The sequence below is a fragment of the Protopterus annectens genome, chromosome 12.part0 (genome assembly GCF_019279795.1).
Source record: "Protopterus annectens isolate FY-2018-M chromosome 12.part0, PAN1.0, whole genome shotgun sequence".
Classification (NCBI taxonomy): Eukaryota; Metazoa; Chordata; order Ceratodontiformes; family Protopteridae; genus Protopterus; species Protopterus annectens.
Window position 1 is genome coordinate 58,957,286 of NC_056746.1, and position 20,988 is coordinate 58,978,273.

The 20,988-nt window shown below is 37.8% G+C and overlaps 1 protein-coding gene across 11 annotated transcripts in view; it reads right to left on the minus strand.

Annotated features, from left to right (window-relative positions):
- Positions 1–20,988, minus strand: part of RBFOX1 (RNA binding fox-1 homolog 1) — a 1,735,725-nt gene that overhangs the window by 233,929 nt on the left and 1,480,808 nt on the right. For 8 of the 11 annotated variants that reach the window (XM_044089088.1, XM_044089084.1, XM_044089080.1 and 5 more), the window contains 2 exons: positions 15,357–15,489; positions 176–274 (listed from right to left, as the gene is read on the minus strand). In XM_044089088.1, the coding sequence (XP_043945023.1) occupies positions 176–274; positions 15,357–15,489 (232 nt within the window). The remainder of the gene's footprint in view (positions 1–175; positions 275–15,356; positions 15,490–20,988) is intronic. The other 3 variants (XM_044089091.1, XM_044089085.1, XM_044089089.1) reach the window with 1 other exon arrangement.

Sequence of the window (20,988 nt, forward strand, 5' to 3'; positions counted from 1 at the left end):
AGTACAAAGAACTACAATAAGTGATCATGATGCTAGAGTTTAAACCCCTCCTACTAGTATAAAGATGAAGTCAAGAACATCCACTATGTTAAAGCTCAAAACGTTATCAAACATCACGTGTGCAGGTGACTTTTCTACACCCATACATGTGGGGAGGGTTTATAAATAAACTCACCATGTTGATGGCCAGCTCAACTCTCCCCTGCAAGAATGAGGAAGATTTGTAAGAGGAATCGGCAATGTTGGGGGGTGGCTCAGCTCACCCCATCTGCTCCTGCAGGGGAGGTATTAAAAAAAGCTGTTAGGCAGGTTATAAAACCGGGCCGGCTGTGATGGGTTTAGGGCTTAATGTAGCTATCATTGTTCACTTGATAATACCACAGTATGCTTCTAATGCATTGATGTCATTCACCTTGTTTATACAAATCTGTTTTCTTTTTAAAGTAATTATATGTCATGGCAGAATTTAAACAATGTTTTTCATCACTGACAAATGTCTTGAACACATATTCAGATTAAAATGCTTAATCATTTTTTAAATGTGTGCCAAATGAAATAAATAAATAAAAATCCTTACCTTTATTTCCAAATAAGAAGTACTAAGTTATATACAGCAGTCATTTTCAACTACATACAGTGCAGCTTACAAGCCTAGGCCTTTTCTACGAAATAGATAATTAAAACCATCTTAAACAGAGTGTTGCATCCAAAATATATTTTAATTAGTGCAACTAATAAGTAAATAATGATCCAATTAACCCACCCTCATTAAAGATATATAATTCTTAAGGCAGAAGAGGTGATCCTGCTAAGATCACAGTAAACCCATCAAAGCAGATAGTATCCTACAAACCTCCTAAAGAAGCAAAACAATGACAGTAAATTCACCAAGGCTGACATCCTGTTTGGATACAGATAGCACTCAAAAGAAGTCCATGAAAATGAAGAAGCTTTCTTAAAACAAATTTAATAAACACGAATTTAAAAACAAAAATAGGTCCCTTTCTTTCAACAAACGATAAGTGCTTTCGAATTACTCTTCCTCAGATCGTAATAAGACATGGGACAGTCATTTACTTAAATAGAACCTAACAATAATTGGTCATCCAATGCAAGTGTGATAAATGTGCTTTAAACCAATCACTTTTGAGATCGTTCCATCTGTTTTACATAGCTAGAGCCAATAGCTTTCACATGTTAGTGACGCATCTCTTATCTCCTTTGAGAATCAAAACCCTGTGTTGCATGTAAATTAGTTGTTATGAATAGCCAATTAGGGCTCTCAAAAGGCGACAATGGCCAATCACAGTATGTCTCAAAAGCAATTTCTTATTTCTCCATTAAGTCAACATAAACATTGACATGTGGACATATACATTGGTTATATAACCAATTATTTGTTTAGTTTAGGTACCTTAAAAAGTACAGAGACAAGATCAGATCCCCAGTCATATTTCTCTTTGCGTCAATGAAAAAGGGTAATTGTAGAATATAAATAGCCAATCCGGACTCTCAGAACACAGCAATCGCCAATCACAATTGATGTAAGCTATTCAATAGCCAATTTACATTGCTTGGCAAAATCAGCACGAGTGAATGTTTGAATCTCTTTCAGAACACCATTATTGATCTCTCACAAGTCATTTTCTTTTTTAAGACACTTCTGTCAGTTTTCCATTATTTAACTGATCCGGCAAATGTTCATAGCTTAACAGTTGCATGCAATATGTAAAATGCCGGTGTAGAAAAATTACGGCACTTCGCCGCTGGTAATCCAATGTTGAAAGATCTGAATACTTCCTATATATTAATTATTTGACTTATTGTGTAGTTGATTCATATGCCTTGAAAAATATAAAAACAAGACCAAATCCCCGATCATATCTAACTTCATATCAATCAAATATTTTCAACGACAGTAAATTCACCAAGACTGACGTCCTGTTTGGATGCAGATAACATTGGATCTATCTCTCTGACCATGTTGTACAAAAGATTCTTGCCTTTGCATACTTGGAAAGTGAAGTCTTATTTGTAGATACATGCTAGCCGGTGAAATGTATGACCAACTGCAGTCAGGATTTGACCGATTTGTGATTGGCCCAAACAGCATTTTTCTAGGTGATACAAGCTGAAGGAAAATCCCGCACTAGATTTTTCATGTATTAGGGGCATCAGCTAAGTTATGATCTCCTCATGGATCCTTTAAGTAAATCTCTCTGAAATGTGAGAGGCCAATAAATGAATTTTGAAAGAAACTGCAATGTTTACTTGTGCTGATTCTGCTAATTGATGCCAACTAGCTACTGAACTATATACATCAACAGTGATTGGCCATACTTGCATTTTGGGAGTCCTGATCGGCTACCTATATTCGACAATTAAATTTGCTTTAAGAAAGTTTCTTCATTTTCATGGACTTCTTTTGAGTGTTATCTGCATCCAAACAGCTCATGCTGATTTTGCCAGGCGATGCGAATTGGCTATTGAATAGCTTACATCAATTGTGATTGGTGATTGCTGTGTTTTGAGAGTCCGGATTGGCTATTTATATTCTACAATTACCCATTTTCATTGACGCGAAGGTAAATATGACTGGGGATCTGATCTTGTCTCTGTACTTTTTAAGCTACCAAAACTAAACAAATAATTGGTTATATAACCAATGTATATGTCCACATGTCAACGTTTATGCTGACTTAATGGAGAAATAAGAAATTGCTTTTGAGCCGTACTGTGATTGGCCATTGTCGCATTTTGAGAGCCCTAATTGGCTATTCGTAACAACTAATTTACATGCAACACAGGGTTTTGATTCTCAAAGGAGATACGAGGTGCGTCACTAACAAGTGAAAGCTATTGGCTCTAGCTATGTAAAACAGATGGAACGATTTCAAAAGTGATTGGTTTAAAACACATTTATCACACTTGCATTGGATGACCAATTATTGTTAGGTTCTATTTAAGTAAATGACTGTCCCATGTCTTATTACGATCTGAGGAAGAGTAATTCGAAAGCGCTTATCATTTGTTGAAAGAAAGGGACCTCTTTTTGTTTTTAAATTCGTCTTTATTAAATTTGTTTTAAGAAAGTTTCTTCATTTTCATGGACTTCTTTTGCTATCTGTATCCAAACAGGACGTCAGCCTTGGTGAATTTACTGTCGTTGTTTTGCTGCTATTTTCCTTAGGCAGTTCACTGCAGCAGTGAGGAAATTTACTTTTTTCAAACCTCCTAAAGAAGGACTCCAACTTCTACACCCAAATCCAGGACTGTACTTGATTCCAAAGGACCATAGAATGGCAGACAAAATTAGTCTTATTTGATGTCTTAAGAACCAGCTTAAGAGGATTTAGAAGTCCCTCACATGATGACTTGTGCTTACCAGCGTGGATATACTTATTCTGGCAAGTAGATTCTGAATCTTAAAACCACACCTATGAATGCAAATGTTAGTCAGCTGAGAGATGTGTGTTAGTCAGCTACCATGCCATGGAGTCCTAAGCTTGCTTCAGGTGGACTAGCCATGGAGTCCTAAGCTTGCTTCAGGTGGACTAGCCATGAAATCCTAAGCTTGCTTCAGGTGGACTAGCCATGGAGTCCTAAGCTTGCTTCAGGTGGACTAGCCATGGAGTCCTAAGCTTGCTTCAGGTTGACTAGTTCACTACCTGAAAGCCAAAGGAAAACAACATTGCAAATGTGAATTCCAGCAACTCATTAAAGATAACATGAGACCACAAACAACTGTCACAAGTTGTGAAGATGGAGTATATCATCAGACAAGGCTGCATTCTTAAGGAGAAAATAAAATGCTTATAGGATGCCTGATGCTTGATTCTTCAGTGTCAGCTTTTCATAAAGAACAATGACAATATATATATATATATATATATATATATATATATATATATATATATATATATATAATATGAAATACAAATTTCTGCATATTCCCCTTGGTATGTGGTCAGCAGGGACAGAAGAAGATGAGACAGATGGTTAGTGTAATGCACTGACATTACTTCATTCTTACTCATGTAGTATTTTAAATAATTTCAAGTCTTTGAATTAAGGATTCAATTTAAGCAGTCTTGTAAAGCAATATTTGTTTAGACAAGGAAATGTACAGCTAAGTTTGTTTGTGTCTTTCGGCTTTTCCCGGTTAGGGGTTGCCACAGAGGAACTCCGGTCCGCTAATAATTGGCAGTAGATTTTTACGTACTGGTTTGCCGGGCCTAATGTACAACCTTCAGTGAAGGAATGCCCATTTACGCATGTCGCCACACAGAAGACACTCTAACTGAGAATCGAACAGGCAATGTCTAACTGTGATGCGACAATGCTACCGCAGCACCACCACTGCAGTGAAATGTACAGCTAAGTATCATTTGGAAATGTACAGCTAAGTATCATTTGGAAATGACTGACTGAAAATATGCCTTGCAACATAACTTGAGTAAGCAGTAGCAAATACAGTGCATTCTCACTGGCAGGAACAGGATTACATCAGAGCAGCCAGACACCACAAAATTTTCTGAGTACATCTCAACAAGTGAAGAGTTAATCTACTCAGTGACAGTATTGAATAAACTAACCTGAGACATTTAATGAAAACCTTTTGGCCACCAAGATATCGAGTAGGACCATAATATATTATTTACATTTATCCTTTACATTAGGTCACGATTATTCACAATTTTAATGAGAGTTGTCTTCAAGATATACCTAGATATAAATCTGGACTGACAGGAATCCAAAATTACTTGTAATCCCAAATATGAACACAACTAAGTGAAGACCAGCTAACCAATACATTTTTATAATAAACGGAAGGATCTGAACTGGTTGATAATTCTCCTGAAGGTTTTTCCCCATAGATTTCTTCTTAAAGATTATGGCAATTGGAACTAATGTTAATATAAATGGAAACACCACTGTCCACAGTAAGATATGAATAATCTAGAAAATAATTGGGCATAGTGATCTAAGGCAAATATTAACAGCCTTATAAGGCCAGAATCCAAAGTCTGATTTGTCAGATGCACAGATCAAATAACATCTATGTGCTTTACATGGCCCACATTAACAAAATCAACCTAACAAGTCTATGTTGCCCATCTCAGGTAATCAGCCATACTGAAAGTTTGAATTGTGGGAAAAGGACAACCTTATATGGGAAATCCTGTTTTGAAAACATATGCAACTTCTTCACAGTCATTGAAGAAAAAAAAATACATGGGTCATCAAACAGGCCTGGATGCAAAGCCTATCAGTCACACAAGACAGTGCAACTGGTACCTGGCATAGTGCTTCTCCATAGCAAGATTGCCTTCAGGAATATGTATCCTGCTCTATCTTTGTTCCAAAGTTCACCATAGCCATTGCACTGTCCACAGGTCATGATTAATCAATGCTTCCTTTTGAGCAATCCCTAGGGAATATATTAACTTGAATGATCTATTCCTGGGCCCTAATAACTACATCATTATTATATGACATCATAAGTACATCCAGATCATTTGCACCAACTCCTCAAACAACAGGTCGAGTACCAGAAATATAATGCTCAAATTAAAGCTCTGAAAGTTGTATATCTAATCATTCCATGATGGAAGTCAAATTGTAGAAAACAGAAATTGGAACAAACTATGTGATGATGCAGTCAGGACCAAAGTTCTCTCACCAAGTTCTGTGCTTCAAGATTGGTAGTTAGCACAGAGGATCAAGGCTTTGAGCTATTAATGAACAACCTTCCATAGCTGAACAAGTCAATTATACAGACAGTGATCTTGGGTCATCCCTTATATTTATCCAGTTAACAAATGTATCAAATAATAAAAAAGTAATAAAGCTAAATCTATTAATATCCCACCTTCGGTGGTGGTGCTGCAGAAGCGTTGTCGCCTCACAGTTATACGTCCCCCGTTCGATTCTCAGTTAGGGCATCTTCTGTGTAGCAACATGCATGAATGGGCGTTCCTTCATTGAAGGTTGTGCATTAGGCCCAGCAAGCCAGTACGTAAAAATCTACTGCCAATCATTAGCGGACCGGAGTTCTGCTGTGGCAACCCCTAACCGGGAAAAGCCGAAAGACACAAACAAACAAGATTTACGAAACTTTCCGGGTGAAGATGAAGCTGTTCAGTAAACCTAACAGATATAATTAGTTGATAAGTCATGAGGAGGAAACTGCAGTTTGATTCAACCTATTGGACATTTTTAGGGGAGTATAATATCCTCCAGACCCAACAAATGTTAATTGCAAGCCAGCTGAAGAAGTGATGGCCACTCTCCCATCAGTGGTCTCTTGTCTAGAAATATGAAATACCTAAAAGCCTTGTAGAGACCAGTAGTTAAGACAATTCCTTAATCATTAATTTAAGCTCATCTAACTGCAGAGTAAAAAATAAGATATAATACTTGATTGAACGTGATTAACTGGACATTGCATAATACAGCCTTAGCATTCCAGGAGGATATCTCTTGCTTATCGACTGGAAATGACAGTGTACCTCTAGAGTTATTTCATTAGGTAAAAAGGATCTCTCTCCGAGTGCTACTGAGTAACCCTTAGCCAACATTGCCACCTACATTTCTGGATGTACAAAGAAGGAGCTCCTCCAAGCTTCAGCCTTATGACTCTTCATCGGTGATTTTTACCCCAAAGCTCAAAAGGCCATTTTCTTACTTGCTGGTTGTTAAATTCTCTTCAACTGCATCACACACATGAAAATACCAAATGGTCTAGGTGTAAATGTAATGCTGTCATTGTAATGGTCGCTTGTGTCCTCCTCTACTCTACTCTGGTCATTCACTGTTTCTTTCATAGTTTATAAGCAAATTGTCAGCTTTCAAGAAATGTCAACAACATTAAAAAACAGAAAATGGCTAATTTAGAAAGAAGGACCTGATTACGTCTCCTTCTACTATGCTGGACCATATTATAATTTATGAGTTAGAAGACATTATTTCCAAAACAGTGGTCAGGAACCACTTTTAATTTGAACAAAAGCTCAGGATCATGAAAGAGATATTCCCAAGCTTTTTGTTCTTATACTATCAAGTATGAATTCCTGAATTTCACTAACTGCAGTCAGTAGAAATGACAAAGCAGTTGGAGTAAAAGGCATTTTTGAATTGTTTATGTAAATGAAATTACTAAAGTAATCCTTCTCATGTTGCAGTGTACTTCATTATTAAACATAATCATTAATTTAAGTGGGTGACAGTCCTGTATCATTTGGAATACATATCATTGCATGCAGTGCAATGCATTATCTGCAAACTAAAGGATCAGTTACACTAAGAATGTGTTCACATAGTTTGTTTCACATACTTTCTGTTTCACATACTTTCTGTTATTTTAAAGTTGGGAGGATTGCATAATGGTTAAGGTGTTTACCACACTAACACAAAGTACAGGGTTTAATACTTATGAAAGGGAAATTGGTTAGGCTTAAAATGGCCCACAAGGGCAGCTTAACTATGAAATGAATTCATTTAAAATGAGGTATAATATGGCTTGAAATCCTAAATGTAAGTGTTCTTATTGACTACAGATCAAACTGAAATGTATTTATTCAATTAAAAAATATAATGCTAGAAAACATTCTCAAAAGTAACTTGAAACATTTTTTCTAACATCTGTAATTCATTTACTATTTTTATTACAACATAATGGAAACCCTGTGTTCTAAAATTGAAAAGTAAAGTTTGGGAATAGACGAATTTGTCACTGGATAACCTTGGATGGGTAAAGTAAGGGGGGAAGCTGTAAGTAGGGTGATAAGTAGGTTGTGTTTGTGTGGGTAGGGAGCGGGTAGGAAAGAGTTAATTAAGGGGGGAGCTGAGGGAGGAAGTGAGGTAAGGCTTAGGGGTGGATCTTAAGGGGGTTTGTAAGGGAAATTGGTATGAGCAAGCACATTTTGGTGTGGTCTTGTTAAAGCAAGATGACATTCTGACAACCTGAGGAGGGTATAGGTAGGCCTTGGGTAGTTTCCCTGACATACAGGTGAGTACAACTTCTTTTTGGGTGGGCATGCGAGGGGTCATAGCTGCAAGAGAATTTTTTTTTCTTCTCTCTCTCTCTCACTACCCCATTTTTGCAGTGAAGAAAGGGGAGATGGTTAAGCGTGGGGGAAGCAGTAAGGTGAGGTTGGCTGTTGGGGAAGGTGTTAATGTGATGGGAGTAAGTGGCTCATGTAGCTACTGTCAGCGTTAGAGGTAGGATATTAGCTAAGTTACTTACTGGGGTTGTTTCTTGCTGTTGGTAGTCTGGAGGCTTGATGTCTGGTTGGTCGGCTGCTGCATGGATAGGATCAATGTCGAGCTGGTGGTCAGTCCATGCAGTAAGCTCTTATTTTTTTCCTGTAGGTAGGATGAATTTAGTGTGGTTTGGGTGCCTTATTTCAGAGAAGTGGTTCGTTGGTGGGATAGCTTGGGTATAGGGTGTCCAACTATTCCTTTGTCTTTTGGTGGAGGTCTTTTGGCAGTAGTGGTGTTTTGCGGGCTGGTTGGGCTGGTGTTGTCATTTGCACCCACCCACTAGCGAGTTTGGAGGGTGCCGTTGATCTATAATGTAACTGGGTATGGTGGCACGTACCTGTAGTCCTAGTGCTTTGGGAGGTTGTATGCTGGTGAATTGCATTGTTCAGTTCTTGGTTATGGCTCTCTTATGCCATGGAGGGTTATCTCACCACTTGTGGTAACAGGCACAATTCAATACCGGTTAAAAATTGTTCCCCTGCATGATGGATGGGCCCTCTGCTCCCAGGATCAGAGTTGCGTTCTCATCCCATACTGTAGCTGAGTCTTGCTCCTGCCTAAGGACTGTAGCGAACTGAACTGCAGCGAAACCCAGCATTTTAATGTGGAGCACTTCCATTGAAGATCAAAGAAAAAAAAAGGTACAAGTCTTTTATTTGGCTGAGGTTTTAGTTCTGTCACTGGTGGGGTTTGTGGGTTTCCCTGGGGATTTTCTGTTACTGGTAGAGTTAGTGGGTTTCCCTGAGGCTAGGGGCGGAAAAAAGAAATAAAAACTGCAACTTCTGATGGAGGAGCCGGTACTGAGTGCTCCTCAGCTGTGGGGACTCAGTGCATGCTCAGTTCAGCCGGTATGATGGCTTGCTTATTAAAAAAAATAAATAAATAAAAAAGGGCAAATGCTCAATGTATGGTTGGGAAGGTTGTTCAGGGCTGTCTAATTAACAGCTCAGATGGGTTAGATGGTACGTTGTTGTGAGAGCGGCGTGACAAAGACAAAAGGGATGAGAGAAACACACTTGCCATTTGTGAATGTCTTCTTAATGGTTCGACATGATGTTCCCCCTTTCTTTGCTTTTTTGATGTACACATTTATTTGACTGCAGTCAAGCCTCTAAGGTCTACAGTCACAGCCATGCAAGCAGCTGTAATTGATGATCATGTCACTTTGAGTGTGGGTGTAGAGGCACCAGAAGCTCATTACTTGAGTTGCATTCATAGTGTTAACTTTGGGGGCTTTGTATGCTTCCTGTCATGCAGCCTTGTTGGCTAATTGTATGGAGTGACTTAATTGTAGAGTGGTGCTTCCCGGGCTTTTAAGGTGACGTGGATACTGTCTGTGCATGCCAAGGCAGTGGCTATATATTAATAAGGAGGAGAAACAGGAGAAAATAAAAAAAGGACGTGGTTAATTGCTCTACATATGTATTTGTGAGGCTGGTGAGTGTGATAGAAGCAGCACTGTAAAGGAGTGCTTCCCCAAAGGTTTGTTAGTACTATACGTATGTTCCAAGGTGAGAGTGAAACAGAACATGTTTTTTATGTTGTGTATGAAAGGCATGGGCACACTCCAAGGCAAGGGATGAAGGGCAGTTAGGTTAAAATGCAAGAATGAGATACTGTCATTCTTGTTCATCCCCATGGGTTCACCACCTTTGACAACAAGTAGTTGTATGCAGCACCTGTAATATTGTGTTTTTGGCTGCTATTTTGTACAGCAATCCACAGTACAGCAAGAACAGGTACTACGAAGTGGGCAAACAAGTTACAGAAAACTTCCTTCTCTGCTGTGAGGTTTAAAAAAAAATCAGCATTTCTAAACATAATCCTACCAGCCTGACTGTATGCACTGAACAGCAGGAGAAAGTGAAGAAATAATGTATGCATTCCCCTTCTGAATACATGCATGGCATATGCAATGTCTCAGCACATGCTGTGGTCAAATTTATTATCTTTAATTATGTGAAATGTACACAATTAACCTATATTATGAATGGGTCTTCATGAGAAGTCATTCTGTCTTACAAAATGAATTAAATAATAGATTGTGTGTGTTTTTTTTCTTCTTCTTCTCCCACTGAATCTTGTTTTACTTTTGTGATTTGATATTTGGACTTTTCATACAGCTGTCATGGCCTAGTGGTTAACTGTTGTGATTATAGTGAACAGGGTGCTGGGTTCATAACCTGCAAGAGCTATTTATTTTAAGTTTCTAGTCAAGACTCAAGGCACTCCTGCAAAACATTCACTTTGTAAAGTGTCATGCTTCTGATATTCTGATATCGCTTTCAAACAAGACCATTTCTTGGTCTCCTTTTCTTTTCCTCTTCTGAGCTGACTACATAGTGTGATGACATGCATTTAATGACTAATTACCCATGTTTATTAACAACTACTTCAATGATTTGTTAACACTTAGGAGTAGTACTAATTAATGAAGGTTGTTTTATGAATACCCTAATCTGTGACCTTTCTAAATGGATATTTCCGGTTAGAAGGGAATTATTATCTGATGATGCCTGCAGCCATTTTGAGGATTCAGAGTGAACCTCTATGACATTCTGAAGATGTACATATTATTATTAGTTTTCCTTTCAGACTTCATGTCTCTTGCAGTGATTTTACAACCCATACAATTATGGAAAACATAGTTTGAGGTTGAGAGTATTTGCTGTTTGATGGCACATTGAGTTTAGGCGAAGTAATGATTGTCGGGGACAATTTGTTAATGTTATGAGTATGTGTTGTCTTCTTATTACTTGCACGGCAGCAGGTTCAGGTCAGCACTTTGCACGGGCAGTGGCTCAGTGATGTGGTTGTTGCATCTGGGGTACTGGATTAATGGGTGATTTGGGAGGAAGGGAATATTACTGTGGATGGTTGAGGGATTACATCATGATGCATCAGATCTGTGGCCTGCTTTTATATGTTTCTGTTTTCATACAGGTGGAGGTTTCTGGTAATTAGGGTCTGCCTCTTTGCAGACGACAGTATGGAATTGGTGTGCATGGTGATGCACACTTCTTTTAGGCAAATGCAATGTTTCTAAGAGCAAGAGTTAAATATGTGAGTTATGGGTCTGTTATGGGGGTAATTAACTTGTTTTAAGTGTTTTAGCGGTCACTGTTGTGAGCATGTTGGGTTAAAGGGGATTGTAAGGCAAAGTAACTCAAAGGGAAAGCGGCCAAGTTTTCAATCTCTTTGGGATGGAGGCGCTGGGTCAATCTGGTGTCTGGGCAGTTGATAAACATTGTAGGTCTCGGATAGTGTTTAATGTTTTCATTAAAAATATTTTTTTTGTTCACTGCGTGCCGAGAATTTACAGTGTTTCTTTCTTTCCTAGGGGGAACAGGCAACAGAGAAGTATGGCCCAGAGGTAGCGGAGCCCAAGGTGATCCAGAGTTGGCTGAACAAAGGTGGTGCATTTCATTAGTATGTGATCAACTATAATGTAATGTGAAGCACTTGGGTAAAGTGGCTCACTTTTCATGGGTTACTAGCAATTTTAACAAGGATGCTCAAAATTATTTAAAAAAAAAATCCTACACTGATGGTTTAAGGCTTGGCAAGTTAGTCAGTGTATTTCAAGGGCAGCAACTGATGCTTTATGCCTAGTCCAAAAGGGGACATGGGGAGAATCCCTGGGGTGAATTTACTGTTAACCAGCTATTTGTTACATAGTTTATAAGAGGACAAGTGAGGTTTCTATGAAGGGGGGGATTGATCCAGATGTATTTTTCGGGAGACTAATCTGTTTCTTAAGCAGTTGTTACTTAATGCTCCACACCAGGTTATGGGGCAATTAACACTGGCTGTCAGCTCAAAGGGACATGGCAAGTATGCGGGTAGTTCATGGATACATGGGGAGCTGGGAGGTTGGGTTGGCTATGCTGTAGTGGGATGGTCTGACAGGGCTCTGTTTGGGAGCTGATGAAGTTCTCTCTTAAGTGGTGTTTTACCTGTTTTAAGCATCATAAGGTTACTGCTGATACATACAAACTGTCTAAGTTTTATCTTCTACCACAGCTATGGGTGCTCTGTTATTAGGTTAACTTGGGTAACTGAGGAGCAGAGTTGTTTGTTTAGTACTTGTTGAAGTCAAGTTGATCCATACAGTGCATTTGATGAATTTGATCGGCAGTCTAGGCCATTCAGAGATCTCTATTGCGATGAAGTTTTAGGCTGTTGGAGCAGCACACAGTGAGGTTGCAAGAAGGGGAATGTCAGTGGGGACCAATGGGAAGCTTGAGGATGTAGCTGTGATGGAATTATCTGACTGCTGGATTAGTGGGTATGGAACTTTCAGGTAATTTTATTTGGTAAGTATGGAGGTAGGCATGTCAGTATAGGGTGGAACTCTGGGGTACAGTTATCTATTTACTTTACGGTGTTGGTAGAGGGCCATGAGGTGCTCTGGTGATAGTAAATGGTGATTGTTCATAAGGCAGGGTAATTTTTTCAGGTGACTAATTTGTCCTTCGAGTAGGTATTGGCAGTGTTCGATACTAGGTTAAGGTTGAGAGGGTGTTTCTCAAGAGCCATTTTTTTTATCTTTGAGGAAAATTTTTTAGGTAGGGCTTTAGGAAGCATAGTCTTCATGAGGGTGTGTTTGGATTATATTTGTATAAATAATTGCAGTGGGGTATATTCTGAATTCTGTGGGGGGAGTGGTAAGATTATGGGAGGGATGTTTGGTAAGCTTCTTCTTTGTCTTAGATGTTACAGCAGGGTCAATGGTTTACTATACTGCCAGGGTATGGAATGGTTTAGAATTGTCATTGAACTGACTGTTTTTCTTTTCATTACCAAGATGTGGTGTGGCGATGGGCATTCCAGTTGACATGGTGTTCCCCAGCAAGGTCCCAGATGGGGGAAGCATGTTAGTGCCGGATGTCTGATTTGTTAGAGGGATGTATGATGTAGTCATACCTGGCTGAACTCTAGTGGGCGTTAGCTACTGGCTTGAAGGAAATGGATTCTAAGGTAATGGATTATGTTGGGGTGGCAGTTCTGGTTGAAGTGGCGCACAATGAGGTTTCAGTAAAGTGGCACTTAGTTATTGCTCTTATAAGGATCATCATCCTCGGTCATTCTTTTGTCTTTTGGGGCAGCAAGGCATGCAGAAATTAGATGCAATGGAATGAATTTCGGGGTTGTTTATCAGGAATTCGGTGTGGTATAGTTTGAATGCAGTTCATTGCAATGAATTTGGACTGGATTTATTTAACCTTAACTGGGTTTGAAGGTGGAGGTTCTATTGGAAGTTGGTATGGTCTGAGGGGGAACAGCCCTTTGGGCTGGTGGGTGGAGAAGAGGGTCAGGATTGACCCTCTTCTGTTCCCCTCAGTAGAATTTGGAATTGAGATGGTGATTTGATGGTGTGTGAAATGGAATGGAAATATGGAATTGATGATAATATTTAGGTGAGCGGGGATGTTGCCTTCAGGATTACTATGATTTGGAATGGAAACTGGAATGGATGATGATATTAAGGTGAGCGAGGACGCTGCCTTCAGGATTACTATGGTAAGTGAGCAAGTGGGGAACGCTGCTTATTCAGGGTGAGCGGGTGCGCTGCCCTTATGTTTGCTATCTTATTTGTTGCAATGTTAGATTATGTGTGCCTCAATAAAGTTTGATGTTTGTTATTCATATCCATTACAATAAAAGTCATCAAATGTCTTTGGGTGTTTAGGTTTTATTAGGACCGTGACAAGTGAAGTTTGGGAACAGACGGATTTGTCACTGGATGACGTTGGATGGGTAAAGTGAGGGGGGTTTGTAAGTAGGGTGATAAGTAGGTTGGGTTTGTGTGGGTAGGGTGCAGGTAGGAAAGAGTTAATTAAGGTGGGAGCTGAGGGAGGAAGTGAGGTAAGGCTTAGTGGTGGGTCTTATGGAGTTTTGCAAAGGAAATTGGTATGAGTAAGCACATTTTGATGTGGTCTTGTTGCCCTCCCAGCCCACCCGTTTTTGTGATGGCTTGAAGGGCGGATAAGAGGGTCAGCTGACCCTCTTCTGTCCCCCCTCAGTAGGATTTAGAAGTGAGATGGTGATTTGATGGTGGGTGAAATGGAATGGAAATATGGAATTGATGATGATATTAAGGTGAGCAGGGATGCTGCCTTCAGGATTATTATGATTTGGAATGGAATTATGGAATTGATGATAATAGTAAGGTGAGCGGGGATGCTGCCTTCAGGATTATTATGATTTGGAATGGAAATATGGAATTGATGATGATATTAAGGTGAGCAGGGACTCTGCCTTCAGGATTACTAGGGTAAGTGAGCAAGTGGAGAACGCTGCTTATTCAGGGTGAGCGGGTGCGCTGCCCTTATGTTTGCTATCTTATTTGTTGCAATGTTGGATTATGTGTGCCTCAATAAAGTTTGATGTTTGTTATTCATATCCATTACAATAAAGGTCGTCAAATGTCTTTGGGTGTTTGTGTTTTATTAGGACTGTGACAAGTATTCTCCATGAGAATAAGTCTATAGCAGGAATTCAAACAGTAAAACTACAGTGGAACATAACAGCCTATAGAAGTTATAATAATAAAATAGCTTGCAAAAAAATGAAAGAAATAGCAGAAAGATCAATTGTTTGAATGAATTAACAATAGTATTGTGTAAGAAAGGAAAGTAAAAAAAAAGAAAGCAAGAAAGTTGGTTGAATGGAGAAGAAGAAGAATAGTTGATGGTTGGATGGGAAGAAGGAAGCAGACCAGCACAAATCATAAAATTACTTCGACCAAAAATAGAAATTTGAGTGACTTCTTTATCTGAAAATTTAGTAAAAGGCAGCTTTCATATCAATCAGATATGTGTGATTATTATTAATCTACTATTTGACTTTAAACATTTCACTTTCTGCAATACTCTAGTTAAGGATGTGATACCTATCTTTTGTTTGTTTTGATCACCAATTATGGTAGAAAACAGAAGTATTTATAGAGTATTTGGAAGGTATAATGTTCACTGACGTGCAATGGTCACTCTGGTGCTAACAGTAGAATTTGCATTAGCAAGAAACAGTTAACTTAAAATGACTTTCTGTATCTGACACAAACATGCAGTAACTGAAAATTATCTTACCCGCCATATGCTGGGATAGGTGGGGGTGGTGCTGCTGCACGAAATGTGTTATAGACCGTGCGACCCCGGCCTCTCAAATGTGCTCCTCTGTAAGCAGCAGCTGCAGTTGCTGCAGGATAAGGAAAGCCTGGCACTAAAGAAAAAAGAACAAAAATGAGTCATACATGTGTTTCTGTCAGGTGAAGTACATGATAATTCCTGCATAGTAGATATCAGCATAGCAATATGAATTCTATTTCAAATGGATTAATAAATGCTATGGACGCATACAATGATTAATTCATCCCATACTAACAGATGAAAAGAATTCAAATACTAAGGAGAAATCTATCAGAATGTTTACTAAGATATGGGAAAGGGATAATAATTTGTATGTCATCAAAACTGCAACCCTTGCGTACCGTTGTTTTAAATGGTACACATCAGAAAACAAGATTGTCTTTCACTTAATTTTAATGATTATTGTGCTCCACATTCTTCCTTATACTTCTGCTGAAAAAATGGTGTGAGATGTGCTAAACAAGGTGCTTCTGCTTTACCCATACCTTCCTACCACCTGATCGTCTAGAGCAAGGATATCTCTGTGGGGTATACTTCACATTAACGAAAGCCCACTTACCCGAATCCAAAATCACAGAGAGGACATTGCTGAAACTGGATTTTAATGAACGACCAGATTGCTGAAACTTTACCCAGTGTAAGTATCCAGTCATCCAATGTGAGGAACTTTGCCCTTTTTCCCACTGTAGTGTGTTCTCGGAGGTGGTATATTTAGTGAGGGGTGGGAGTCGTAGCCCGCCACTTGGTTGGGTTGGAGATAATGCAATGCTTTTTTTTTAAATTTTGGGTGACTGGATTCTTAGCCTGGGTAAAGGTTTGGCAATCTGGGCATTCATTAAAGTCCAGTTTCAGCAATTTTTGATTTGAGTAAGTGTTTTTTCTTTATTGTGAAGTAGACTTCTCTGAAATCATTGCATCTTGTCATGTGGGTGGTAGTCATAAATGAAGCAAATCTTCAGTATAATAAAGCCACACATGTGGTATATGAGCAGAAGGGAATTAAATCTAGCCATATCTACCCCCATATTATTCAATTATCCATGCATTTTCTTAAGAATTTAAATGTTTTAAATAGTAAAACAAAACTACAGAGATGTAATTTCTTGCTCTGTGGGAGAGACGCTCCACCAGATTCCCAAATCTATAGGATCGTAGGTACGTAGTAGGCTAGCTGCCCATGCAGGTCATTTTAAGACTAGCTAATTTCCTTTTTTGTGCTCAAAAAACCTACACATTTGGTTACTGATTGACCTTACCCATCCCATTGGTTGATAATTATATATTATTCCTAATGACTGGGATCATACCATAGATAATATGAGGGGACCCATGTGTGGGATAAAGCATTTTGGAGCTGCCTCTGTCCATTAGTAGTACAGTGACAGTCCTAGGATAAATTTTATGTTTCTCATCCATAGATCTACATTGCACTTGAATATGGGCATGTATGAATTTTGTTCATGTGGATGGAGAACAGAGCAGCAGTATCTTCTGTGAGATATACCTGTCTCGCCAAACCATTTTGCCAATCTAGTAGAAGAGGTTTAGATCCCCAGACCAAGTATTTCTGATGCCATTTGACTTACTGATGTTCAGTAAATCCATCCTTAATAGGTCAGAGGATGCCTTGTATGCCAGACATAGGTCACCTCTTAGTAGTCTGTAGGATACTGAGTACAGTGACAAGACTTTGATTCAGTCCATGTAGTGCATGTTGTTTAGGCCTTGTATCCTTTTAGTGATGTATTTTTGTGGGCACTGCATTTATTGCATGTGTCTGGACAGATACATGCCAAAGGGGGCATTATATTTACTGATTAGCCTAATGAGTGCTGAGTAAATAAATATCTAAACACTAAAAAGATTAAACATCAGTGGACTAAGAAAGACTTTCAAATACTCACTGTTACATAAGCCATTCAAATAGCTTGCAAATAGTCAATGTTCCTGCTTGTTGAACAAAACTCTACAATGATTTTGCTGTCTACCAGTGGGTAGATTAACTGCAGTGGGGGGAGGAAATCAATTTCTAATAGAGAATAATAAGAGTCCCAGCTATTTATCACCTTCACTTTAACTACCACCTCTTCCGTTCAATCCTAAACTGTGACCCATGCAATCATAAGTATGTTATTCTCACCTGTTTTCTTTTAGAAATCTGCTTTAAATCCAGGATTTTAAAGATGAAAGTAGATATTTGCCTATAGAGTAAAAATAATTCTGGTCTCATTTTTAGATGTGTAGATAAATACACATTTAATATTTTTTCATCTTCCTTATAATGATGTCTTCCTATTTTGGTAACCATCTTTGTCAATTTTCTGTGTATCTGTTTGACTACATTTTCAAGATAACCCACAACCATAACTGGCCCCAATATTCTTACTTTTCTTGTTATATTATTAACTATTGGTATTGACATACCCACCTCTACTGACATTATATTTTTAAAGAAGAAACTATAGAGTCTGGAATGCTCCATACGATCTTTGCTTTTGTGATCTTCTAGATTAAATCTATTATCCAGAGTTGTTTCCTCATCACTATATAATTCTCCTTTGCCAGTTACAACCTGCCAAATGTTTAATTAAAGTATCACCTTTTCTACACTATAGTACAGATTATCCATTCAGTTTTTAATAACCATCTTAGGCTATAAAGGGTTGTCCTGGTGGCTTGAAGTCTGTCACAAAAAGCAGAGAGCATAGCACAATGCCAGGCCATCACAGCCCATATCATTATATATTTAATATGATATGTACTTTTGTCTGTGGCTTTAATACCTGCTTTGCAAACCATTACTTTTAATCCTAATTATTAGCAGTTTATAATCTCTGTGTTGCTACCTCTGTTTGCCTACCGTGTGTAACATGTATTCCTCATCTAAAGGGTGAAATTTCTAAAAATTGGTGCTGCTGTTTCTCCACCAATCTGCACTTTACTATTCATTGTCATGAGTGTTGTGAATTGCATGACATGTATTTCAAACCCTTCGTCAGTTGACACAAATAGATTTGTCGCTCTACTTCTATCTTTATCTTCATTTTCATCACTGTTCTTTGTAAAAATATTTGCTTCCTCACATTTCTTCTAAAGTTTACCTAAAAATGTGGGTGATTTCCAAAGATGTTCCATGATTCACAAGAAAGAAAAACTGAAGAATATATGCTTACGAACAACTGAAGTTCTTGGACATTTTCCTTCACATTTTTACCAGGAAATAGCATTTTAACTATTTTCATAATTGTGAATTTCGATTTTATTTGAGATTCCAGTAAGGAAACTGGCCGTGATATTGTTAAACATACTTCATGGTTACTTAAAGTAACTGTGCATACTGTGTTTATTAGATAATTATTTCAGTAAGGCTTATCGGTTGTTTTTAAGTAAGTCGGTATTGTGAAGCTATTAATTTAGTTGTCACCATGGTGACTGACTGGTTAAAGATGAACAATATTGCAACTTCAGTTGGGAATGATGGTATAAACTGTGCTTTTAGCAGTGATGTAATGTTCTGATGAAATCCAATTGTACCAAGGATGAAAGCATTCAACTTTTGTATAATAAAGGTCTTGGGTTTCAGCTCCAATTCTTCGCCTTCCATTTTTTTTTTCTCAAGTCAAAAAAAGTTATCATTCTTCTGTACTCAGTCCAAACTACAGTAATCATAGAGTACAATAACTCTTTTTAGCATGTATCTGACCAGACATGCTGTGGACTCTGACTTGACTTTTAGTGAAAATCTTACAGGTGTTATGAGAAGGAGCTAGAACCTATTGAGTAATATAAGATGCTCAATTCAAGACTTTTGCTTCCACTGTATAAATCTGCTGTAAGGGCTATTATAAAGTATTATGGATTATTTTGTGTATGCAACTCTTCTTAGGTTATGCGACTAGAAAGGGTACATAATTACCTGCTAAGAATAATCATTGGAATTGGTTCTTGTTCCTACTGGGAAAGATTGACATATATTTTAATTTAAATGAACAACAGCAACCACCAAGCGAAAAAAAGCAAAATGCAACCCAAGGGTGATCCACAAGTTTATCCTATAACACACTATCTTCTTCTGACATCTCGGCCGTAGCCTTCAAGGAGTGAAGAACCATAAAAGCACACACATATTATATACTAACAGATAACAATTGAATAATTGATTAATTACCTACTTAAATTTTTTTTATCAAATTAATACAATAAAACAATAAAATAATTAAATTAATACCCTCCAATTCATTTCTTCATTTAACCCATGAGGGTATAAAGTACCAAACTTTAAAATATAAATGGCCTCTTTAAATAATAATTGTTGTTTGAGACTATTAACATCAAAACAAAAAACATTCACTTTTTCCAACACTGTTCCTTTTAACCCCTCATTTTTACCTTGATGGAATTTTTTTGAAAATGCATAGCCACAGAGCTTTCCTCTTTATTATTAGCAATGTCCATAGCATGTTCCATTAATCTGACTTTAAATGCCCTTTTAGTTTCACCAATATAAAATTTGTCACATGGACATTTGAGTGCATAAATAACACCCTCAGAATTACAAGTAATATGATCCCATGTATTAAAAAATACATTATTCATATGGGGGAAACTCTTCACTACAAACTTACAAGCCTTACATTTACTACACATGGAGGTCCCACTAAATAGTATACTATGTTCTAAATGCATAGAAGGCATAGAAAATTTACTCCTAACCAAAAAATTCTGTATATTTTTACCTCTTCTAAAGGAAATTAAAGGGAATTAAAGTATTCCCAATAATGTCTCACCAATCTTATCATTTCAATACTAAAGCACCCATATGAAGCAGTAAAATACAAAATGTTACACTGTTTCCTCATCCTATCATTAGGAGAAACAGTATATGTTTTATAGGTACTATCCCTTGTTTTTCTACAGTTACTTTCAAAAAACATTTTGCAGCTTTTATCAATCAACTCATTGCTGTAACCCCTTTGCTTAAACATCTCCACAGTTTTATCCAATTCTTTTACAAAAGCATGCTCATTATTGCATAATCTAGAAATCCTAAGTATTTCACTAAAAGGTAAAGCCTCCAGTGTATGGGGAAGGTGACAGCTCTGTCCATGTACATATTGTGTCCCTTCATCAAATTTTCTATTAACTGATGTCTCCAAATTTTTACCATCCGTAATATTCAATACAACATCCAAAAAATAAATGCTCATCCCAATTTTGAGACCATCAAATTTCAAAAGAAATCTATTTATATGCGACTCAGAAATAAATTTCTCTACCAAAGCCTTGCCACCTTGTACCAAAAATATCAAGTTGTCTATAAACCTATATTATCTTATAACATATTTGCGAAAAAAAATATTCCTATATAGATATTCAGACTCAAAAAGACCCATAGCCAAATTGGCATACATGGGGGAAAAAGCTGCCCCCATGGCAGTCCCTTGTTTTTGTCTATATAGATTATTATTAAACTCAAAAAAATTATGTGTTAAGCAGAAATGAAGGAGTTCTATTATGTATTCAGTAACCGGACTATTACCTAAAAAGAATTTAACAGCCTCAATTCCAAATT